This window comes from Diabrotica undecimpunctata, chromosome 7 (genome assembly GCF_040954645.1).
Source record: "Diabrotica undecimpunctata isolate CICGRU chromosome 7, icDiaUnde3, whole genome shotgun sequence".
Lineage (NCBI taxonomy): Eukaryota > Metazoa > Arthropoda > Insecta > Coleoptera > Chrysomelidae > Diabrotica > Diabrotica undecimpunctata.
Window position 1 is genome coordinate 45,331,515 of NC_092809.1, and position 27,398 is coordinate 45,358,912.

General features: G+C 33.2%; 1 protein-coding gene across 1 annotated transcript in view; it reads left to right on the forward strand.

Moving 5' to 3' along the window:
- LOC140445280 (probable cytochrome P450 6a13) overlaps positions 1-27,398 on the forward strand; it is a 70,515-nt gene that overhangs the window by 25,035 nt on the left and 18,082 nt on the right. The window contains exons 3-6 of the mRNA XM_072537209.1: positions 6,039-6,201; positions 12,012-12,331; positions 21,989-22,181; positions 26,504-26,746. Of these exons, the coding sequence (XP_072393310.1) occupies positions 6,039-6,201; positions 12,012-12,331; positions 21,989-22,181; positions 26,504-26,746 (919 nt within the window). The remainder of the gene's footprint in view (positions 1-6,038; positions 6,202-12,011; positions 12,332-21,988; positions 22,182-26,503; positions 26,747-27,398) is intronic.

Consider the following 27,398-nt stretch of genomic DNA (forward strand, 5'->3'; position numbering starts at 1 on the left):
CCTAATTGTGATGTCTTCATCTGTATTTGTTATGATTTTTGTCGTGCTGTAATTCATATTAAGGCCTATCTTTCCAGCTTCTACGTCCAGTTCTTTAATCATTTCAAATAATTCTTTTTTATCGGTTATCAATGCGATGTCATCAGCGTACCTTAGATGGTTCAAGCGTTGTCCACAAATTTTTATACCTTTTTCTTCCCATTCTAATCTTTTAGAAATATCTTCCAGAGCCTCATTGAAAAGTTTCGGTGATATTGTGTCACCCTGTCTCACGCTTCTTTGTATTCTTCTATCCAATTCTATCCTATTCAAACCCTTCTTTCGGTGCGTCACTAATTTTGACATAATATAGGATTTTAAGAATGTCGAGAATTATTGCATGTCATTTTAGTTAAATTTGACAGTTGCAGTTGCAATAATTTAATAATCTTATTAGTCTTTGTTATTTCTCGATATATCTCGGCATATTTAAAATATTTTTATGACAATAAATACAAAATTAAATTTTCACTGTAAAATGTTTGATAATACTAACCTGGAATGACAATTATTTTATCAGTTGACGTTGTGAAAGTACTGTCAAGATCGAGACCTTCTGCGTCAAATTATATTTATGCGCATCATTGATTGGATATCTATTTAGCGTATTCTAAACTCCAACCAATTATACATCCGTAAGTAGAATTAGCTTTACAATCAATAATTTTCTAAGTTCTATGTATAATAATCACAGACTCACGTTTTTTTCTGTCACTTCTAGCTTAATGTGTTAGAGAGGATTCGATCAACTATGACGCACTGAAAGAAGGGTTTGGGACGAACTATATATATATATATATATATATATATATATATATATATATATATATATATATACATATATATATTTAAGCTATATTTCAAAGGTGTATGGATATTAATGTGAATGTACCTGTTTCCTATGTTGATTTTCAAAGAGCATTAGACAAAGTGAAACCTAAAAATTAGTCCAAATTATAAAAACAAAAACCATAGACAAAAAATGGGCTATCCATAAAAATTTTCTTAAATCTCACAAAATATGTATTGGAAGTCCTGGTCTCACTAATTAACGATTGCTTTAAAAAAGATATATTTCCAGAGTGCCTAAAGACAGCCATTATTATTTCTATTCATAAGGGTGGTGAATATTTGCAACTATAGACCTATTGCCTTACTAACAACAACATTTTGTCACAAAGTCCGTTCGGCTTTATATCTAATAAATATACCAGCGATGCTATGTTTTCTATACTACATGAGGTCTATCAAGCACTAAACAATAATATTTATACTGCCACTGTTTTTTGTGACTATGCCAAAGCTTTTGATTGTGTAACTTACAACATTTTGATAACAAAAATACATTTCTACGGTATTCTAGGTATTTCTTTAAATTGTTTCTAATCTAACTTAAGAAATAGGAAACAACTAGTTAGAACAAATGATACTGATCCTAGTCACAAAAGCATTGTATGTGGAGTACCACAAGGTTCAGTATTGGGTGCTCTACTTTTCCTTATCTTTATAAATGACATAACCAACTTAAAAATAGATGAAAACATATTTCTTTTTGCTGATGATACCAGTATTACCTGGAGAAATAAAATCCTGCTGCGACTATAATTTACTCTCTTTAAACGTGGATAAGACATTAGCAACATTCTATAACGAAGCACTTTAACTAGTGCTTCTTAATAACAGCCAGATCAGTATCATTGATTCTGTAAAATTTCTTGGTATTTTTATAGACAGCAACCTTAAATGGTCACTTCATATAGATTTGTTAAGTAAGAAACTAGCCTCAGCCTGCTATGTAATAAGATCTGTTTTGAAGGAAATCAATTTAGCATCTTCCAAAATAACATATTTTTCTTTGTTCGTGTTTCATCTTCGATATGGCCTTACTTTTTGGGCTTCTAGTACAGCTGCCCAATTTGACGTTATTTTTAAATTACAAAAAACAAGTAAATCGGTATCTTTTGGATCTTTTTGGCATCAGCAGAATAACACATTGCAGAAGCTACTTCAAAAATCACAGGATTTTAACTCTTCCCTCTTTATATATTTTAGAAACTGTTTTGACATGTCATGACTACTCCACCAGAAATTCAACCTTTGATTTCTATTTACCGATCCCGTCCACTGAGTTAGTAACGAAATCTGTATTATATTCGGCAAAAATATATACAACCATCTCCCTTTGCAACTTAAATCTACTACTTCTTTCCTTACGTTCAGTAAATAAATTAACAAAAGCCTATCTGTTTGAAAGATCATATTCTTCAGCGAAAGAGTTTTTTTAACAAATAACTAAGAAATTACAGTACGTTTAGGTACAAGCAACTAAGGTTTCTTTATATATATTTGGGAATCACATGCAGCAACTTAAACTTATTTGTTCGTAAGGTTTTATTATGCAATTTGGAATTTAGTTAAATTTTGCAATGGATTGTATATTTTATTATTTCCTTTTGTGATATTCACAAATTTTAAATATTATTGTTATTTTTTTGACTTTATGTAAGCTTTGTCCATAAAATTGTACAATTTTGAGTGACAATAAAGCATGTTTCTATTATATTCTCTAAGAGGAACAAAAAAAATATTAAACCTTTACTGGAATCAAATAGCAAAAATTCTAATACATAGCGAACCCAGTTCAGAAATTGAAATCAGGTGAGGAGACAGGCATCTATTACTATTTCTATTCATAAAAAATCCATACTATCTGAAAGTAAAGAAATAATTGTTAAAGAAAGAACTGTTAACAACATAAAATATGCAGATGACACCGTTACTTAGTTACAGAAGAATGTAGTAGTTTCACAGTAGTTACAGTGAAAAATACGGAATAAAAATGAATATAAAAAAGACTAAATACATGTTAATAACAAAGAAAACAAATATATAACAAACATACATTTGGGAGATATACAGATAGGAAGGGTTGAAAATACAAATACCTGGGTACCTAGATTTCAGAAAATAATAATAAAATAACAGAAATAAGGGCCATGATATAAACAGAAACAGAAAGAAATACGTTTAGAGAAATGAAAACAATTATCTGAAATAAAGACCTAGAAGACCTTAGATTAGAACTGAGGGTAACAGCTCTGAGATGTTATGTGTTTTCGATACTACAATATGAACAATAAATGATAGTCATTCGAAATGTGGTGTTACAGAAGGATGCTTGGAATAGAAGAAAACGAATTTGGAAGTATAGCGCGAAATGGGCAAAGAATACGAAATAATAAAAAGGATAAAAATAAGACAAGTAACGAGGGGGCTGCGATATGAAATGCTAGGATTAATAACACAAGAAAATATAAGAATGAAGGAGAATAGGTATGAGAGTGTCTTAGTTGAAAAATTAAAGGGACTGGTTTAGAAACAGTTGAAAAGATCTCTTCAGGGAAGCGGTAAATAGAGTAAATTTACCGATAATAATATCTAACCTCCGATTAGAGATTATCATGTATTAGGTTTTTGCTTTGTTGATATTAAGTCATTACTGCTATCCCACTCCATTTACGATATTCTTTAAATCTTGGAGCTCCTCTATATTGTTTGCTATTAAAGCTGTATCCTCTAGGTCAGGGATCCTCACTAGGATTTCTTTGAGAGCCTAATAGTTTGAATGCAATTTTCCTCAGGGCCGCAAGTACAAGTGGTGGTATGAAATAACTTTAAAACTATATGACTATAACATAAGTTTATTACAAGTTACGTAAAGCAATATAATTATAAATTATATAAACTGTTTTGCATGTAAAATGTCTTTTACTTGACTCCACGAATGTAAAGTCCTGAATTTGTTAATTCTTTGAAGTCGACGGGCGAAATCTTTCACAGATCTCTAGAATGGCACCTATGTTAGCAGGTTGGGAAGAAACTGAAATTCTAAGAATGTTTTCAACGTTCTCACTAGATAGCCTAGATCTTTACTTGTTTTTTATGAACTTCAGATTACTGAATGTAGATTCACAGACATATGTAGATGCAAAAATACACAAATTTTCTGAGCACAGTCAATTAAGTTAGGAAATTTGTCATTTTCAACTGCTTCCCAAAACTTATAGAGATCTTTTTTCTTCTTTTTTTCTTTAAAAATACTTTTGAGCTCTGTATCGTTCTGAAGATCTATAACTCATTCTTCAAATCCCTGGCTTCGTATCCAGAACGATGATTTGCTGTTGTTATTGCCCATGGATTTTCCACCAAGCGAAATGGTTCTTGGAACTTCCTGAACTCACTAAACCTCACAGACATTTCATCCTTTAGGTCTGCTAACAGCTTTGGTACGTCAGAAATCTCTTGACTTTCATCTGGATTTTCATCAAACAGTGCTTTAACGGAAGGAAAGCTGGAATAATCTTCATTTGACAATTCTTCAATATACGTATTCAGCTTCTGCTCCAGTGAAAACACAATACTCATCATTTTCGTTACAATTTTATTGTAGTCTGCTTGCAATTTGGTCAATGTTTCATTCATAATGCTTATTGTATCAGTGAGAAACGCTACTTTAAGCCACCAACTAAAATTATGATTATCAGGAAACTCTTTATTCTTTGTAACCAAAAAAGAGTAATCTCATGTCGAATGCTAAAGAAACGTTCCAAAACTTTACCCTTACTCAGCCATCTCACTTCTGTGTGTTAAAGAATGTCCCCATATTGCGACATAGTTCTTTCAAAAATTCTTGAAACTCTGTGGTTTAGTTCATTTGATCTTATGACATTTACAATCTTTACAAGTGTTTTCATAACATAGCTGAAATTTTCACCAAATTTAGCAGCTAAGCTTTCTTGATGAATGATTCAATGGAAACTCAATAAATTATCATTTCCCAAGTGTTTTTTCAACAGCTGAACAAACCCTATATTTCGCCCCAACATTGATGGGCAACCATCAGTACACACAGAAAAAATCTTTTTCAAATCAATGCTATGCTAGTTCAAAAAATTTACTATTGTGTTCAAATAATCAATACCTCGAGTTTGTCCAGTCATAGGAATCATGCCCAAAAAATCTTCTTTAAGAACACAATCCTTCTTTTGGGTTTAAGAAGAGGAGGTTTAAGATTAAAGAAACAATATTATGTCATGTTTATTGGAAATACTCGACATCATTAGCACGTGCAAATCCTACCCTGTCGCCTAATTTCCTATGAAATTAAAATGGTAAATGTTTTTAGGGTCCACTTATTTTTTCGGGCATGTGTATTTACGAGGTCCACAAGGTTTTGAAACATCTTTACTGGCCGGCCAGTGCCACTGTGGTGGGGGTAAAGATGACTAGTGCGAAATGCGGTACAATGCTTGGCGCCGCTCTACACTACTGTAATCTGATTAAATATATAAATACAAACATAATTAAGTTAAGCGTTAAACTTCAGAGACTTTGCTGGGCTGGTCATGTTGTAAGAATGGAGACAGAAAGATTGCCGAAAAGAGCTCTTGATAGTAAAATGCAGGGCGCAAGACCAAAAGGAAGGCCACGGAAAAGATGGGAGGATGAAGTGGCAGCGGACGTGCAAAATTTGCTAGACGTGAGAACTTGGAGAAGATCGGCGCGGGACCGACAAGGTTGGAGGCATAGTTTGGAGAAGACCAAGGCCAGATTTGGGCTGTAGCGCCATTGGAGAAAGAGAGAAAACATAATTATATTATAACTCGCAAATTTTGTTTCACGACCTAGCAGCCTGAGGGCCGCGAAATATAGCTCCGAGGGTCGCATGCGGCCCACAGGCCGCATAGTGAGTATGGCTGCTCTAGGTTATTAATAGGAAAACCATTGATTTTAATGCCTGTTCGTTGACTTGTGCAAGCTGAAATATCTTTTTTACATAAATGCTGAACAGTAGTGGGGAGAAAACACAAATCTACCCTACTCCTTACATTATCTTCATTTCTTTTGTGTACTTATAGGTCCTTGGTGATCCTTAGTTCTACTTAGATTCTTATTGTTATAACCAATATGTTCAGACAATAAAAGAAACATTATTTTAGGCCAAATTTACGAACATTTTCACTTCTGCAAAGATGAGATTCTTTTTCGAAACTGTAAAAAAATGCAGTGAAGATTTAAAGTCAAGTTTGAAACGATACGTTGACCAGGATGTAGATGTTGATATATTTGAGAATGTAGCTTGTTATACCACCGATATTATTGGTAAGTAAATGGTTTTTGTACTAAACAGTTATTTAAATTAATGACACTAATTCAGTTGAACAATAATCACTATTTGTAAAGTGACTATTTTCCTGTAGGACCATGAGAAGAACCCGTTCTTTATAAAAACAGATAAAAGAGCCTTTCTAAAAAAATGTTAAGTTTAACGCAGAAATAACATACGATGAATTACTAAATTTATCATACACACACACACACACACACATATATATATATATATATATATATATATATATATATATATATATATATATATACATATATTTCTAAAGTATTCAACTAGTGAATTCAGAGGTTTAATCGGTCATTCAGGTTGCCAAATAAAAAAGAAGTCAACTACTTCATAAGTTTATCAAAGACGTTTCGCTTTATATTTCTAAAGCTTCATCAGTTCTCTAAAATCTAACAGTTGACATAGAGTTTATAAGAAATACAGATGTTTATAGTTCATAACTTACAACTCAATATGTAGTATATTACCGATGTTATTATATCTACTGTAACCTTTACTCATTATTTAAAACTAACTTAAACAAAAAAAAAAACAAAAAACACACAAACTCTGCAGAAAATAATGTTCATATTCGTAGATTTAAAAATTTTTAACCGAACATTTGGCTTCATTTAGATGGTTCTCCACTGAAGGCAAACAAAGCTCTGATTTATTGCAATCTATGCAAACAACGTGACGCGATACCGAAAAATTTTTTTAAGGGCCATATGTCACCAAATTCCAAGGTTTGAGACAATTATGAACTTCTACAGGGGTCATTGCATTATTAGTTGGACGGGTGGATTTGTATGGCGGAAATATTTGATATATTATTTTTAATTTATGTTTTAATGAAACTTGGAAATAGGGGATAATTGTGTTATTATTTTGAATGGAAAACAAGCCAAATTTAAACTAAAGAATAGGTGTTATTATTTATTTCGTAAGATGAGAGAGTGGTAAACCTGGCTCAAATTGTCGATGTCGGTTCTTTTGTTTATTGCCGATGAGTTCTTGAGGATCTCACATATATATATATATATATATATATATATATATATATATATATATATATATATATATATATATATATATATATATATTAAAAGAATATATAGGGTGCGCCAAACCTCCGGCATTCTTTGATTAAGGCTAAACTATGGAGTATATATAAAAAAATGTTTTAAACATAACTGATGTCTAACTGTTCTGGATGACTACACTAAAGGAGATCTGGATGACTACACTTTGCGCCGAGGCTGAAAGCCTATATAAACTCGGCGACAGCTTCAATCTTCACAAGAAAATTAAGGAAATTGCTGGTGTCTTCAAGAAAAAACAAGTCACTGGTATACATAATGACCAAAATGAATTAATAACGGACCCTAGCGATATACTTAATACTTGGAAAATGTACACAGCCAATTTGTTCAATGATGACAGAACACAAAAACCACCACAACTGGGAGACCTTTTGTATGGCCCAAGTATTTTGAAAGCTGAAATTGTACACGCTATCAAACTATTAAAAAGTAACAAAACCCCAGGACCAGATGATATGTACGCAGAAACAATCAAGTTACTTGATGAAGAAAACCTAGACATTATTGTCAAGCTCTTTAACGACATCTACGATACGGGCCAGATTCCAAAAGATTGGCTTCGATCTACATTTATCGCCCTACCAAAAACACCACGTGCGAACTTCTGCAAGGACCACCGACTAATAAGCCTAATGAGTCACTTTTTGAAACTTTTCCTGAGAATACTTCACACTAGATTGTTTAAGAAATGTGAAGAGGTCAGTGGATGGAGTCAGTTTGGTTTCAAAAATGGACTTGGCACGAGAGAAGCGATCTTTAGTATGCAAACATTGATACAGAATTGTTTAGATCAAAGAAAGGATGTTTTTATCTGTTTCATCGATTACGAGAAAGCATTCGATAATGTAAAACATGAATTGATGATAAAATACCTACAAGAGTTGGGATTGGATGCAAAGGATATAAGAATCATTGCCAATCTGTATTGGAATCAGACAGCAACAGTACGTCTTCAAAATTCCAACGAAACAGAAGATTTCTCCATTAAAAAAGAAGTAAGGCAAGGTTGTATACTGTCTCCAATGCTGTTCAATTTATACGTAGAAAAAGCCTTCGCAGAAGCAGTGGAAGACTCTAATAAGGGTATTAAAGTTAACGGCATATTTATTAATAACATCAGGTATGCCGATGATACAGCCATAGTGGCAGATAACATCGAAGATCTTCAATGCCTTTTGAATGATCTAACTCTTGCAAGTGAAGCTCGGGGTTTGAAAATAAATATCAAGAAGACAGGGTCGATGATTATAAGTAGAAATGATTACCCCAACGCAAAGATATATGTCTCTGGAGAAGAAATCGAACAAGTCAGGCAATTCGAATACTTGGGATGTTTGCTGAATGAGGGTTGGGACCCCGAGAATGAGATGAAGAGCAGAGTTGAACAAGCCAGAAATGCTTTTTTGAGGCTTCGTAAGTTTCTGACTGATCGCAAATTGGACTTCAACCTCCGATACAAGATGCTTAAGTGTTACGTGTGGCCTGTTCTCCTGTGCGGAGTGGAAGCATGGACGTTAAAGGCCAGTTCCATTAACAAACTTGAAGTGTTCGAAATGTGGTGCCTGCGTCGAATGCTCAGAATATCATGGACGGACAGGGTCAGAAATGAGGAAGTACTCAGAAGAGCGGGCTTACAGGATAGGGAACTTTTTAATTATGTGAAAAGTAAGAAGACTGCATACTTGGGGCACATTATACGAGGAGAACGATACACTTTTCAGCAACTGATACTCGAAGGGAAAATAGAGGGTAGGAGAGGTCTCGGACGTAAAAAAATGTCATGGCTGCGCAATATTCGACAATGGACAGGAATCCACAGCTATGAAATGCTTCGCAATGCTGCTAAAAACAGAATTATTTAATCCAGAATATTTAACATCTCACCTGACAAGACGATGTACGGTGGACGCCTACGCAGAAATGCATGGCACCTTAAGAAGAAGAAGGTGTCTAACTAAGATATCTATAATTTAAATTTTTTTAATTATACAGGGTCAGTCAGAACAACGGAATGAACCAAAGTTGTGTTTTTTAAATGGAACACATTATATATTACAGAATTTTTAAATATATTTTTTTTCAATATAAAGAGTTTGCACAAAGTTTGATATGCCTAAAGTTATTAATTTTTTAAATATTTACACGTTTATTGAGTAAAACGGTAATATATTATTTAAAGGGCTGCGAATTAAATTTCCAAGATAATGAAAATTTGTGTATTAAAAATAATTTAATATCTTTGAAACATGCCAAATAATACAGATAATTACTATCTAAATGGGAATAAGCCATAATTAAAGCATAAAGTACGTTTATTGACGTTTCAATTTCCACTTCGGAAATCGTTCTCAAAATACAAACATTAGTAAATTAACAATTAGCTTCAGAATAATATTAAATATACAGTGTGATCACTCTTTTCAAATACAAAATTTTCTCATTTTTTTAATAGCACACAGTTATGAATATTGTTAAGAATGTATTGGAGTAGCATGTGCTCCTTGTAACTTTACCTTGACAATAAAGAACAAGATTATCTGCGTATATTGAGTATTTTATTGGAGGGAGAACAAGAAAGTTTATATCGTTAATGCTAAGAAGGAATAGTGTGGAGCTGAGAACTAAGCCTTGAGGGACTCCATTTTGTGAGATATGGGATGTAGATGTTTTCTCTTTTGCAACTACTTTGAATGATCTCTCTTGTAAGAAATTGTTTATAAAGGTGAGAATAAAACCCGTTAAATTGAGTTGCTCAAGTTTTATAATAATAGCAGCTCTGTTTATTGTGTCGAAGGCACTTTATAAGTCTAAGGCAACTGTGATGACGTCATTCTTATTTGATATAGTCATTCTTATTTGATTTTTAGGATTTTTGTGTTGATAGATTAACTTTTATTATGCGCTCACTTAGTGGTTCCCAAATTATGTATTTTCTAAATCTTCTGTATATAATAATTAATACACCTTGTTGTGTTCTCTTTTCTTTATGAACCCCACTATAGCAGTGATCATAAATTTTCCCCAACTTTCTGATCCTTTACATTTTTTTATTGGTTGCTGTTTGCACTTCTTCTTCTTCTTCACGTGCCATCTCCGCGACGGAGGTTGGCAATCATCATGGCTATTCTGATCTTATATGCTGCTGCTCTGAATAGTTCACTTGATGTGCATCCGTACCATTCCCTCAAGTTACGCAACCATGAGATTCTTCTTCTTCCTACACTTCTCTAGCCCTGGATTTCCCCTTGTATAATCAATTGAAGTAGGTTGTATCTCTCATTACGCATAACATGCCCCAGGTATTGCAGCTTTCGTGTCTTGATGGTTTCCAATACTTCCATTCTTTTGTTGATTCTTCTCATGACTTCGTTGTTTGTTACATGCTCGGTCCATGATATCTTCAGGATTCTTCTATACACCCACATTTCAAATGCTTCCAACTTTTTACCAGTCGACGCGTTAAGTGTCCATGCTTCTATCCCATAAAGCAGAGTCGAGAAAATATAACACCTTGCCAGCCTAACTCTCAAGTCCAATTTTAGTTCTCTTGCACAAAGTACCTTTCTCATTTTATTGAAGTTTGTACGTGCTTTCTCTATTCGAACTTTGATTTCTTTGGAGTAATCGTTTGTGTGATTAATTATTGTGCCAAGATAGTGGTAGTTTTCAACTTGTTCTAAAGCACTACCGTTAATTGTCAGGCTTTCGCCATTATTTTGGGTTTTTGATATCCTCATAAATTTGGTTTTCTTGGTGTTTATTGATAATCCATATTCCTCTCCATACTCAACTATCTTGTTCATTAGCTTTTGGAGGTCTCGGAGGTTGTCTGTTATTATGATAGTATCGTCCGCATATCTAATGTTGTTAATTGGTGTTCCATTGACCTTGATTCCTGCTGTTTCTCCCTCAAGAGCTCTTTTCATAATTTCTTCAGAGTATGCATTGAATAGTAGTGGTGACAATACACACCCCTGTCGCACTCCTCTTTTAACTTCGAACTCTTCTGATGTGTGTTCATTAATGCGTACGTGTGCCTGCTGTTTATAATATAGATTTGTTATAATTCAAAGGTCATTGTGTTGTATTTGTTTTGCTTTGAGGATGTCTATTAGCTCTTTGTGGCGGACTTTGTCGAAAGCTTTGTTGTAGTCTATGAAACAGACGTACATATCTTGGTTCACATCCAAGCATCTCTGGATTAGTACGTTGAATGCAAATAGTGCTTCACGGGTACCTACGCCATTACGGAATCCAAATTGAGTTTCTTGCACTGCAATACCAATATTTAACCTGTCTACGTCGTTTATTTTTTTTTTGAGAAATCCTGTATATTCCAAATTCTACAATTCGTATTCATTTTCTGTAGCTTAGTCCGTGTTAAAGTTTTCTGTCTGGTCCAAGGCTTTTGATGGGGTTTTTTTTAAATAGGATAGGGGGCCGGCCTGTCGGTATAACCCCCTTCTTTTATCTGGGCCTGAAACTGACAAGAGTGACTGTTATGCTACGCGATATATACAACACATACATATATATTATATATATATATATATATATATATATATATATATATATATATATATATATCTTCGTTGTGAACTATAAGCAAATGGATACTTTACCCTTGCCACTTCAACCGTTGATTTTTAAGTTAGGGGCGAATTTTTATTCTAACAGAATTGTTTTTATTGTAGGAGATGTAGTTTATGGCATTCAAGCTCAAAGTTTTTCCAAGGAGGGTGCTATTTTTAGAAAAATGGGAAGAGATCTGTTTACCAAATTCAGTGTACTAACTCAAATTAGTATTTTAATGACCATCTGTTATCCAAAAATATCAAAAATCTTAGGCATAGTAAATATTCAAGATCATATTGAAGAATTCTTCATGAAATTTTTAAAAGAAGCTTTGGATCTCAGGGTAGCGAACAAGACTTCTAGATCAGATTTTCTTCAACTACTAATTGAGATGAAGAATTCTGGTGTTGAACTTACTGACAATGAAATGGCTGCTCAGGTAAATTTAATTAAGGCTTTTAAATATAGATATTAATATTTTATTTTATAAGTTGTTGCGGGGTTGTGCCGTCTATATGGCTTATTGACGGAGTTGCAGTTCTTCTTGAAGTTTATTTTGTACTTTATAGTATAAGTTAGTGGATCCTCTTACTTTCTTGAATTCCCTTATTCTTTTCTAAGGAATCTTTTTAGCTCTGTACTTTGTGAAGTGTTCTTCAAAGCGTTACAAGCTTCTTCTCGAAGCTACAGATGTTGTGTAGTCATATCTCGATCGTCTTCTGTTAATCCGGACATTATTATGAATGATTTTCGGGTTTGTAAATTATCGATCTCGCTATCTGTATCTAATTTCTTATTTAGTTCCATTGATGAACCGTTCGCTAGTTTTGTTCTTCCGCTATAGTCTCTAAAGAGTCCTTATATGCCAGTGCTATTGCGTATCCGGCATTATTTTTGAATAGTCCTTGTATCAATTAACACTCTGGAAGATTTTTGATAATGCAAAATGTCAAAAATCGTTGTTCGCTGGTTGTAAAACGGGAATTTTGATTTACTCGAGTCTTTTCATCTTCTATGGTTTCATATTCCTGGGCTTGTAATTCAGTTAAATCTTCAAAATCTTGACGGCGAATATAAAGTTTATATTACGGTAGAATATTTCTATACATTCGTTTCAGGTCTTGATCTTTGGAAAAAGATCCTTCTCGTCTAATTAATGTTTGAATGTCTGTGATGTATCTATCCGCTGAGTCATTTTGCTTTTGGTTTTTATTTCTGATTTGCTTCTCTACTTCTAGCGAGTATTCTCTGGGATAGAAAGATTTCTTAAAATCTTCGCTGAAGTATGTCCATAACTTCCAATTTTTGCTGTTGTTTTGGTACTATAGCAACACATGATCTCCTAGCAACTCTGTCAATGCTCTTAGAAGATCTTTTTTTATCATTCTCGTGGGCCTGGCTTACTTCGTTTATCCTTTCTATAAACTCTACTGCATCCGAATGTTTTTATCGAAGTGCGTGTTCCACTTCCGTACTTGGTTTAATAACTCTGCTTGCTTTATTTGCCTCGGTATTGTTAGGTCTTGTAATTGACTTCTGATAATTGACATTTCTTAAATTAGTTCGTCGTATTTTAGGGATCGTACCTGTTGTTCTCCGAGATCTTAAAAAATAGTCTCTTAGCTAAGCCGACCTTTTTAGCCTCGCGCTATAATTCCTCTTTGGGCAGGCGGTATATCCACGACATACTTCTCGTGGTACCTGCTATTGAGCCCGTGTATGTCGTTGCTAGACGGAGCGGCATATATATTTTTGCTCGGACTCCAATTTGTGACGCTTTACCTCTGCTCGTGCTCCAACTTGTGGGTAGCTATTCTAGACAATAGTCTCAGTAAAACGCAGGTTTATTTTAATTAAAATATATTCGCAATAAACAAATAACACAATAAAATTAGATCCTAGGTAATATGTACAATAAAAATTAAAACTTTAATCCTGGCGACGTCGGTATCAACGGCGCTATGAACCACTGTTTAATACATGCTAAATATAAAATACAATTAATGTCATAGAATCTAAACGGTAATTACGGTGTATTAATACACACTCGGCGAAGACAGAAAGGGGCGGGTCGAAGGAATAGAGATGAAACTGTTCCTAAGATTACTGTACATACTGCATGTTACCATTATTATTGTGATAGTCGAACGGGTAATGTCGTTCGTCGTCTGAACAACAGTAGTTCATCATTTTCAGTATCAGAAAGTTCTAGAATTTCTGATACTGATGTCAGGTACCTAATTAAAAAAATTATCTACCTTATCGACTTAAAAAACATTATCAACCTTATCGACAAAAACGTTCTGACAACGAAACAAAAACTAACTATAACTGATCTCATAGTTAATGTTCCCAGCTAAGTAGATGTTGAAGCTAAGTAGCACAACGATTGTAGTAAGTAATTGTACTCATGTCGCTATGAAAACAATATTGCTATGTAGTATGTTTTTGCTATATTTTAAAATTTAAAATTTTATTTATTAATGAAGCTGGTTAAGATTGCATTGTCTGCTTAAAAGGTTTTATATACAACGTAATATCCAAAAGCACATTTCATAAAAAAATGATCATCATGAAGAGAGATCGCACAAAGTTAGAGATGAAGCTGCAAATCTTTTGGTAGACGTTCACAGCCTTATCAAATGAACCAGTATCCACCTTCAGATGGACGTTTACACTTTAATTCCTAAAACTTTATATGTTGTATTTTCAGGAATTAAATTGCAATTAAAACCTAAGTCGTTGCTTGTAGCACAAAGCATAAAGAAAGTGTATATTGGTTCTCGATCTGTTTCATTTATTTCTTCCCTGCTACTTGTAGTTGGAGTTTTTTACTCAAAAAATATAGTTCCAGTAATCTTATTAACTACTATTTTTTTATTCATTAGGATATTTCATTGTTTCAAGATTTTTGTGCATTTGCCCAGCTCGTAATATTTTACCTCATGTCTTCTTGCTGTCTAACGATACCTAACAACAATAATCTTCGTGTGAAGTACAACAAAAAGATCGCCAAGTACAGAGATCTGGAAATACAAATAAGGAGACAATGGAGAATGGAAAGTACCCAGACGATAGCTTTTACTCTTTCTACCACTGGAGTCATTTCAAAGAACCTCCTAGAAAACATAAAAAAGCTAGGTCTTTATAAACATCTATATAAGATCATACAGAAAGCTGTGCTACTTTCGACGTCCAGATGCGTGAGAAAATTTTTGGGAGATACACCAAGGTACCAAGTCACCTAGGACTGGATAACATGGAAAGAGTCCAACCAGAGCTCAATCCTTTTAATACTGTAGATATCTGGGATGAGTGCATTTTCCCCTTAGAGAGAGTGTGAGCCGTATGGCTAAATCTGGTTAATACGATGTTAAATAAGTTTTGAATTGTTACTAGCATAAATTTTGTTCTATTAGTACACTCTTTATTTGGTATCTAAACTTTTATCTCAATGCGTCAATTCATTCTTTCTTTACAAGACATCTGGTGTGGACATGTCATGTTATTTTTTATAATGGAAAAAATCAAGAAAGGATTAAACAAAGAGAATTCATGAGCGAATGTTGAAAGTATAATAGGGCTCTACGTCTTTAATTTGTCCAGTAGAAAAATAAAATGACAAGTTTAAACGTGGTCGTACAAGCTTTAAAGGCAATTCACGTCAAGGACATCCAAAAACAGCAACAGCTCCAGAACTCGTCGAAAAAATACATGATATCGTATTGGAAAATTATCGATTGACTACAAGAGATTAAGTAGAAGTACTAGGCATCTCACTGAGTAATGCAAGCAATATTTTGACTAAAATATTGGGTTTTAAAAAGCTATGTTCACAATGGGTGCCATATTCATATTCATTCAGGCATAAGCCATATGAATTTTTTATCCCTATTGGCTATTTTAAAGAGTCGGTTTTTTATGAAGACTATGTTTATGATTTCAAAAACTGTAATTTTAGTTATGTTAACCTTTATCTGTCTTCAGTTAATTGGGATGCATTATACCATTGTAATAATATAAATGAGACTTATCAAAGATTTTACAGCTATATGTATCAGTGTTTACATATTGTTGTTCCTATGAAGGCTGTCAAGTGTTCCTACAAGTTCCCAATTTGGTTCTCAATAAAACTTAAAGATCTTATTATTCAAAAGAAAAAGCTCATCTGAGGTTTAAATTATCTAATCTGCGTGATCAATGTAAAGTTGAACATACACTTTGTCAGAAACAACATTTTTCGTCTCTTGAAAAAAATTTTAGTAATAACCCCAAGGAATTTTGGGGATATATTGACAGACTTTGTAAATCTTCGAGTTACTTCCAATAAATGTATCAAGGTGACACAAGGGCACAAGGCAATATCGAAATTGCTAACCTTTTTGCTGAGTTCTTCTCTAGTGTATATGAGAATGATAAAGATGCTCCCATTTCAGATTTTGAAAGCTGTGTCAGATACATTGACACTGTAAACCTAATTTAAGTTGACACTATGAATTTTGATGAATTAAGAAAACTTCCAAACAAATTCTCCTCGGGGCCCGATGGAATCCCACCGGTATTATTAAAGCACTGTCTATGCTCTCCTGCTATGCTCCTAAAATATCTTTATAATTTATCTCTTATGACTGGTGAGAGAAATTTGTATACAGTCAGCAATCCCAAAACTTCTCGACAAGCTAGTGACTTCTCAGTTATCAAAACTAACAAATAATATAATAATACCCCCACAGCATGGCTTTCAAAGGGGGAGGAGCACAGTGTCAAACTTGTTGGTCTACCAAGATGATATATTGGGTGCCTTTGAGAGGAAGTACCAGGTGGACAGCATCTATACTGACTTCTCAAAGGCATTCGATAAAGTAAATCATCGTTATTTATTCAGTAAATTAGGAGCCATTGGTATAGCTGGCAAATGGCTTGATTGGTATGATAGTTTTCTTGTGGGTAACACCCAGAACATTAAGATAAATGGTGTGTTGTCTTAATCTGTTGACGTCCTCTCTGGAGTACCACAGGGGTCACATATTGGTACTCTACTTTTTGTCCTCTTTGTTAACGATGTTGAGAAAGTCATTAAGTATTCAAAATTTCTCAACTTTGCTAATGATTTATCAACTTGTCAGTATGATCAAATTCATCTACAAGAGGATCTCAGAAGATTTAGCGATTGGTGCAAACTAAATGAATTAAAATTGAACATTGATAAGTGTTGTGTTATTACTTTTCACAGGAAGCAAACAAGTTTAAATTACGATTATAGCATTGATAACACTCAGCTGTCTAGGCAGGACTGTGTTAAGGATTTGGGTGTTTATTTTGATTGTAAATTAACATTTCGTAAGCATCTGGAGGTCACAGTAAACAGTGCATTTAAACAATGAGGGTTTATAACTAGAAACACTTCTCAATTTTCATGTTTTGTTTTACCAATTCTTTTTAATAGTCTCATTCGCTCCAGACTAGAATATGCAATACTTGAATGGGGACCTTACTATCAAACATCTATACACAAGCTTGATCGTGTTCAGCATAAATTTGGTAAACACTATCATTACCGTAGTGCTTTTCATGACCTCTCTGTCCCATACAGTTATAGTATGATAGCTGATCACTTGAAAATGGTTTCTATGAATCGGCGAAAAGATTATTTTTGCCTAATATTCCTTTACAAAATTGCTAATAATTTGATAAATTGCCCTGAACTTTTAAATCGATTAGGTCTTAACACTCTTCATGGAACCAGGCATACTTCGTTCTTCCATCTACCATTTCATCAATTTAATTATGAATACTTCAAGCCTCTTACTCATATGGTGAGACTGTATAATAGGTACCAAAGTGATCTGGACTTATTTTTCCAGTCCTTAGAACAATTTAAAAATGTGATAAAGAGACTGCTATTTGTGTGATATTAGTTTGTATTCAGGTTACTTATTAGTTTTTGTTAAACTTTACTAATTATTTTCCAATGTTATGCTTACATTGAAAAATTGTATATATTATATTTTGTTCCAATGTAAATGGTATATTCGATAATAAATAAATAAATAATATTCGCTAATAATGGAACAAAAACAGATTCAAATGCTACTTTCCTAGAAACATTTAGAGCTTTTTAGAAAATAAAAAGTAAATTTTGTGCTACAATTCATCACTAAGATGAGATTAGGGTCTATCATCATGATTCTAATAAAAATGAGTGTATTACTTGTAAAACTTTAATGGTAAAACTGCTGTTGTAAGCTTTTAGACCAGCTGATGAAAAAAAAAATTATTTTCCATGAACTAAAGTTGAAATTGTTGGATCATCCACCGTGTTCACCAGATTTTACCCTTAGCAATTTCCATCTGGTTTAGTACCTAATAAAATTCATGCATGGAAAGCGATTTTTACTAAATAATGAGGTCATAACAGCTGTGGAAGTGTACTTTTCAGTGCTTCCATATTTTCACTACAGGAATGGAATTCAAAAAATGAAATCTCGTTGAAATAAGTCTATTGATGTTCAGGGAGTCTATACTAAATAAAAAAGTGTATTTCAAACCATAAAATTCATTCACCGTTTCCAGAGAATACTCCAATCTAGAAAAACCATTTAAATTGTAGGAATTAAATCATGGACTCATACAAAATAATATATAGTTCGTCTCCAGGGATGGACTGTATATCATATTCTATGCTATATTTTTTACCCACAAAACATAAATCATTAGTATTACAAATTTTTAACAATACATGACAAAATGAGAATTTAATTCCCAAAACATGGAAGGACTATATTGTATTGCTTATAAAGAAGCCCGGAATGCCAGATAACAACGATGAGCCTTACAGAACTATATCTTTGAGTTCTTGTATACTAAAACTCTAGAGATATTAATCAAAAATCGGCTTGAATACTGGCTTAAATATGAATATATCCTTCCCAAATCTCAATATGGCTTCCAGAAATCCAGGTCTACACAAGATGCTTTCACTTCACTAGTTTCCTCTGTTCAGGTCAATTTCACAAATCAAGAATCAACAACTGAAGCATTTATAACTGTAACCTCTGCATTTGATAACATAAATATATATATTCTACATACCGTAGAACGGGGTGACTTTGTTAATTTTTTTTATATTTTCTTACGTAACTTTTGAATGGGTGATCCCAAAAATGTGGAAAAATGTCCATTGGGATGCATCTTATGTTTATGTAATTGATACTGTTAGTATATATATCTTTAAATTGAGGATTTTCTCAAAAAAAAATAAGTAATGGTATATCAAAATCACCCATTGATGTGGGGTCACTTTGATACCCTATTTTAAAATAGCTTGGACGATGCATAAAAGCTGTAATGGTGTCAATGTCAACCCATTTTTAAATCGATCAAGCCAATTTTTAGATATTTCAATTTTAATTTTTAGGGTGACTTTGACAGCTGCTATAGGCACAATAATTAGTATATAATAAATAATTTTACAGGTAGCTAATACTTTATTCAGGTAAAAAACATTTTAGCAAATTAGTAAAACAGTATAAAATAGTAAAAAAAGCCAAAAGAATGTATTTTGAACGGAAACAAAATCAAAGTTATTTTTCTTTAACATCAACTCTGCCAGGAAATGTACATGTAGTTGCTATTTCATTTGTTTCAACCGATGGGGTCTTCAGGTCTTTATGGGTCTCATCCAGTGATTTAAGTCCAATGAGTTCGTATTCGTCAAAAGGTAATTTCTCTTGTATCCTTCCGGCATATACGTAATTTTTACATTTTTGTTTACCTGACATAATTTTTACAAGCACGTAAGTTCCAACATTCAATTCAGCAAGGGAGGGTTTTGTATTCATCTCATCTTCATATGATTGGTCCTCCACAGAATCTTCATTTTCAATTTCATTTTCGCTTTCACTATTATAGCTGTTTAACTCGCTATCGGAGGAGCTGTCATCTGCCGTTATATGTCGACTTACACTTTTACCAGGTTGGATATGAAGTTTCTTTTTACTTTGCCGTTTAGTAACTTCTATCTCGGACTTCTTATTCATCAGATAGTCTGTGAGGCTGTCGTTAATCAGAGGTTCTACATAATCAACATCATGGTTGATTGGTGTAATCTTACTCAAGACTTTATTTGGATCGAAAGGGACCATGCCACAAGCCTCGAACCCATTCTTCAAAACTCTCTTAATTGCACTTTTTTCACAATCTCCACATTTGTACTCAGTTTTTGCAATTGTCTAATCCATTAATTCCAAGCATTTTTTTAATAACGACGGAAATTGATCTTTAGGTACACCAGTAATTTTTGGGTGTCGCAATTTAAATTCTGTCAAAACTTTTCGCCAAGAGACTTTCATGGGTTTAAAAAAAGACACATCCAAAGGCTGGCATATGTGTGTTGAATTACTGGGAAGGCACGCAAATTCAATATTGTGCAATTCACACAATTCTAAAACATGATCTGAAAAGTGAGACGCCAAGTTGTCGCCGATCATAACTTTTTTACCTTCCAGCCGTCTTGCGTGGGGTAATAATATGGTCTCAAACCAGTCTGTAAAACAAGTTACCTCCATCCACCCATTTTTTGTTCGGTTATATCTAGCTCCTCTTGCGCAACATCCACTACTACAACAAGGAGAGCCCTGTGGACCTCCTAATGCCCATGCATCCCACATATGTTCGCTGCGATATATTATATAAGGAGGGAGTAGTGTACCATCAGCAGCACCGCACATCATTATTAATGTGGCGGCTTTACTATGATTAGTGATTTGTTCTGGATATTTGGTCCCTCTTCTATAAAGCAATCTTCTTTTCCCCGGATCATCACTAACGTTGGTTTCATCGTAATTGAAAACGTGTGATGGAGGGCAATTTGAGAGACTTGTTCTTAAATTTTTGAAATATGATTCTATCGTTTCTTTTGTGACACCTACCCGAGCTCTAGTAATGTTAGACGCAAGTCGTTCAGAGATTTGCTGACTATGTCTCTCTAAAAAAAGTTTTACCCAGTCGTTACCAGGACTTACCCCGTTTTTAAATTTAGAGATAATTCTTCCAGTTCTTTCTAAATAACTCTTAGTGAAAAGTTGTACATCTAGCGTCGATAATGGAAATCCCCAATCTGCACATTTGACAATGCAGGACACGATTGATTTTTCCTCCAGCTCCGTCAACGCAGTTTGGCTTCACATGCTTCCCTTTGTATTTATTATATAAAGTACCATAGGTACTTTCCGCAGGTAGCTCGATTATTATTTGTAAGGTAAAAGGACACTCTGGAATATTAAGAAATGAAGAAGTCGACAAATTAGCGAAATCTGCAGCTTTAACCAAATATAATATAAACAACATACTCCTACCAGTAACAGACATAGATAATAATAGTAAAAACAATTGCACACAAGGATGGCAACGTTTATACAACCAAAGTACAACTGGAATAAATTTTGGGGCTTGCCAACCACTAATTACCAATGAGAGATGGTTTAAATATGAGCCAAATAGGTTATTTATAAAAACAATAAACAGAATAAGATCAAACCACGCACTCATTCCTGTATACAAACACAGCATAGGTATCACTGATAGCCCATATTGCTCCTGTGGTAAAGTGGGAAATCTACAGCACCTTTTATTGAAGTGTCGACAGTACGGACAAAGTATTAAAATGATGTATGAAAAACTAATTGAGCTAAATTGTCCATTGCCTGTCAATTTAAATACAATTATTTCTTCAAATAATAAGCAGATATTAAAATGTATCTACGAATAATATAACGTCCTGTAAATTTAAATTATAAGTAGTTTAAGGTAATAAAATTAAAAATTGTAAATATGTCAAACACTGAAAAAATGTATATACGAACATATTGCTCCCTGTAAATTTAGATTATAAATAGGCTTAGGTAATAAAATCAAAAATTGTAACTACCACAAATCGTCTGGCTAATTGGCTATACAAAAGCCATTATACAATAAAATAACATAAAATTACGTTTTCTTTACTGAACCGCAAAACCTATCAAACAACCTACTCGTATATTTAATTATACACAACATTTTTAACTAACAAAGTTTAAACCCTAATAATATGTTTTAGGCATTTTTGTTTTTCGTCGCTGGATTTGAGACATCTTCGATGACTAGCAGTTTTATACTATTTGAACTAGGTTTACACCAAGATGTTCAAGATAAAATCCGGGAAGAAATTAATGCTGTATTGAAGAAACACGACGATAAAATATCATACGATGTACTGAAAGAGATGAAGCTTTTGGATCAAGCTTTTAATGGTATTGTAATGTTTTTATTATCTCCTACTTACACTATTTTATTAATTTAAAATGTCCTGACTACTTATTTTATTTAGTCTTTATTTATTTAATTTATAGACAGTGCTACACTAATTTATTTTCACTAAGATTAATTTGTATACAATTTATTGCAACTTATATTCCCGATTTAAAACCGTACAAACAATATCAATATATTATCTTGACCACTTCTGCTATTTTACATTAGCTATTTAGATAGTCTGGCTATGTTTTTTAAATTCACCATAAATTTCGACAAACTTGTTTGGAATAAATAGGACTACTGAAGAGACACCATAATGGCTTTAGAACTCGGCTACCTAAACCGAGAGACAAGGCTTGTCTTCTGGTTTTGTAGGCTTGTACTTGGGTTTTCATTGAATTTACTACGGGCTCATTGTATTGCCCATCTGCAGTGCGGTGACGCTAACGTAACATTGCCAACTTCTTAAGAAATGGTTCCTCCTGGAACTTGGTCGAAACTGGAACGGGTGTTGGCAGCTGAACCTTCTTTTACACTGGCAGTTGTATAAATATGGAAAGAGATGGTTTTCGCTCTGCACCAGTAACCATACTGATTACAACAGACTAGTAGCTGGACTTCGGTGTTTTCGGTGTTTCGGTGTTTCGGTGTTAGTTGTTAGTGGCACTCTAGCTTTGGCATGGCTAACTTTTGCACTTTGGACTCCAGCACGTGCTCTGTTAACTAAAGTATTGCTTCCCATACATCTTGGTACGTAGGTTGGTCATGGGCAGTGTCTGTTGTTACTAGATAGAAAAGGTAACGTGATGTATCTTGGTTTTAAAAAGCTTTTTCAAGAGTTGGCAGTTGGCATTGAAGTTCTGCAACTCGACCTAATTTCCTTCGAAAGACGGATGTTAACCCTTGTGCATCAATAATACTGGCCGGGATATTATGGGCCAACGACTAGTTATCTGGAAGTGCGAGTAGTTCTTGCTTTTCTTTAGCAGTATCACCATGTATTGCTGTACCGGTACCTCCATAGGTCCCCATGAATTTCTCAAAAGTAAGGTCAGGTACTTCTTGGACTTGGTTTACTTCCACATCTTCATCTTTGCCGTCTTCTTATAATTTGTATGTACTTGTAAAGTATATTTTAAATAGGCAATTTTTTAATAAAATTAATAACAAAAAATCCATGTAATTTGTTTATATAATTAAAAACAAATCCTAAAGATTTATTTGTTCTATTCTGTCAAGTTATTGTTTTACTTAATAAAAAACATTTTATCAATAAATTATTATTAGAAAAACTAATGTATAGCATTTGATTTTACAGTAAAATAACGACTTATTTTCTGTAAACTTCGTTTAACATATCTGTAAAATAAAATCATTCTTAATTTGAAATTTGATGAACAAATTATACATTAAAGCCTTAAGCATCAGAGCTACTAGATTTTAGATAAAGGAATGCACCAAAAATAGTATATTACTTTATGAGGCGGAGAAGCATGACTTTACATGAGCAGCATGAGCAGAAGCATGAGCATGACTCTATTACGGGCGCGTCAAGAAAAGTCGCTTCTTTGCCGAATAAAGTATACTAAGTCCAATAAGAACGATAATGCTCAAAAAATTTTAAACCCTCATGATTCGATAACATCGGGAATGATTGCTGAAAGTTGTTCTCGACCATCAGTATCATCAACAATTACCAATGCGTATCAAGGGTCGGGAACATTTTTGCACGGTTTCAATTTTGAAAATGCCTCATTAACTAATTGTACTTTTAATATTACTATAAATAAAAATGATGTTTAATTGTTGTTAATGACATTTGTATTGTTGCTTTGTGACATGTTTCATATTGTTGCCATGACAACATTTTTCCCTCCGCCGTAAAGAAATGGGAAAAAAACTGCTGCCGGCGGAGACATCAAACTTTGACAGGATCAAGTTAGATAAGTAATGTCATCATTATTTGGCGTTTGAAGAAAAAAATTTTTATACGCTTACAAGAATTCCGTACGATAGTACAAATATATTAATTTTTTTCGGAAATTTTTTCTTTAATTATTTAAATAAATTTTAATTTATAAACATAACTTCATTTATGATAATTTGTAATGTAGTCGATAAACAAAAACATCAGAATTTTATTAACACGTTTTAAAGATATGCGTTCATATGATGAAATTTGTTTATATAATTAAAAACAAATCCTAAAGATTTATTTGTTCTATTCTGTCAAGTTATTGTTTTACTTAATAAAAAACATTTTATCAATAAATTATTATTAGAAAAACTAATGTATAGCATTTGATTTTACAGTAAAATAACGACTTATTTTCTGTAAACTTCGTTTAACATATCTGTAAAATAAAATCATTCTTAATTTGAAATTTGATGAACAAATTATACATTAAAGCCTTAAGCATCAGAGCTACTAGATTTTAGATAAAGGAATGCACCAAAAATAGTATATTACTTTATGAGGCGGAGAAGCATGACTTTACATGAGCAGCATGAGCAGAAGCATGAGCATGACTCTATTACGGGCGCGTCAAGAAAAGTCGCTTCTTTGCCGAATAAAGTATACTAAGTCCGATAAGAACGATAATGCTCAAAAAATTTTAAACCCTCATGATTCGATAACATCGGGAATGATTGCTGAAAGTTGTTCTCGACCATCAGTATCATCAACAATTACCAATGCGTATCAAGGGTCGGGAACATTTTTGCACGGTTTCAATTTTGAAAATGCCTCATTAACTAATTGTACTTTTAATATTACTATAAATAAAAATGATGTTTAATTGTTGTTAATGACATTTGTATTGTTGCTTTGTGACATGTTTCATATTGTTGCCATGACAACATTTTTCCCTCCGCCGTAAAGAAATGGGAAAAAAAACTGCTGCCAGGCGGAGACATCAAACTTTGACAGGATCAAGTTAGATAAGTAATGTCATCATTATTTGGCGTTTGAAGAAAAAAATTTTTATACGCTTACAAGAATTCCGTACGATAGTACAAATATATTAATTTTTTTCGGAAATTTTTTCTTTAATTATTTAAATAAATTTTAATTTATAAACATAACTTCATTTATGATAATTTGTAATGTAGTCGATAAACAAAAACATCAGAATTTTATTAACACGTTTTAAAGATATGCGTTCATATGATGAAATAATAAATAAACTACTATAAATTAAAATATTGCAGTTTGCCCATCTACTAAAAGATGAATACATAAAAAAAATATATTAAGTTACCATATTTTTAATGCAGGCGACGCCTCATTAATCGTCGAGACAGAACACGAGCTCCAAAGATTAACACACATCTTCAATACAACAGCCAAGAAATACAATATGATAATATCAGCAGAAAAAACCAAATGTATGACTCTAATTATTCACTCGATGTAAAATCGAAATTAATGGAAAAATAATAAAGGAGGAAGCAAGGTTTAGATATCTGGGAATAGATATAACTAGTTACGGAGATGTTGAAGAAGAACTACGACAACAAAGCTTAAAAGCAAGTAAGGCAGCGGTATCTCTTAATGACACAATTTGGAAGAACAAGCACCTAAGACAAGATACATAAACAAGAATATGTAAAGCAGCAACTATATTAACATACACGGCGGAGACAATACCTCACACATCTAAAACGAGACGACTACTAGAAACAACAGAGATGAAAATACTTCAACGAATATCAGGGAAAAGTCTGTTGGATAGGGAGAGAAGCAAAAACATAAGAAGAGCATGCAATATAAAAGACATACATGGATAGATGACACAACGGAAACAGCAGTGGAACGAATACATTAGTAGAATGGAAGAGGATAGAATAGTACGAATAGTACGAGATAAGTCACGAAATGGACGACTAAGTGCGATAATTTAAACAGTTTAGGAGGCTTATATTGAAGAAGAAACAGGCTTTATTGCCTACATACAAGAAGAAAGAAGAAAAAGACCATATTTTTACATGTAGCGATTTAAACGAAAAAACTAATATTTTTGACACTTACCTATTTGGTAAGTATTATATGCTTCCGAACTCTGGCTGGGTCAGTGTCCCGAAAATGGCACTTTTTGCCTTCCCTGGCGTTTTGTTTTTTTTTTTTTAATGGATACATCAATATCTTCTTCTTTAAATCTTTTAATGGTTATCCTTAGACAATTGCATATGCCCCGATTATATCAAAATTCAACTAAGCGAATTAACTTGTCTATTAATATAAAATATGTATGTACTATATTTTTAAATATTAAAATTTATAAATGCTTGTATTAATACTTTTCTTTCTAATTTCTAGAGACGGCGAGAAAGTATCCTGTTCTAACTACATTAAATAGAGTTTGTGTGAAGGATTATAAATTCAAAGACAGCGATTTTGTTGTTAAAAAAGGAACTCCTGTGTTAATTCCACTTTTAGGATATACCCGCGACCCAGAATATTATCCTGATCCTTTAAAATGGGATATAAATAGATTTCAAGACAAAAATGAAAAACATATTGGATATTTTCCTTTCGGAGATGGGCCTAGAAATTGTATAGGTAATATTAGTTTACATTTGTTTATTTTTAGGTTTAATTTCTTTTCTATAAAATAAGATGGCCACATAATCCTAAAAGCTCTGTAGTTTCAATTGAGTGAGTCATAATTCATATCAATTCTTATTTTTTCCATTTGTTAACAGTGATGCTACAGAGGTAAAAGATCCATGCACAGTAATGTCAAATCAGATAGCACACCAACCGCTACTGGAATGGTAAAGCAAACCATCGAGGTAAAACACTGAAAATGAAGAGAACGCAAGAACAGGAAACAACTTTGTTGCGAAAAATATTTAAAATTGAAGACCTCAAAAAGCGCATAAAATACTAATATAACAGATAAAGCACTTCGGACTTAAATCAAGACTATGAATTCTTGACATATTTAACAACTGTCGGTCTACCTACCAGATCCCAAAATTGTGGCACAGATCAAAAGTGAAGAAATACTCAGCAATACCGAGTAGCTACTATCCGATATCCCTGCTATATCACTTGTATAAACTGTATGAACGCCTCTTTTTATTCGCATTCAGAAAAAATTAGATGCAAAACTAATTACACAACAACAAGCAGGTTTCTGTATAGGTCAAGTACTAAACGTAACATTTAAGCATAGAGAGAACTAGTCGGGGTAGACTTGGTAAACCTC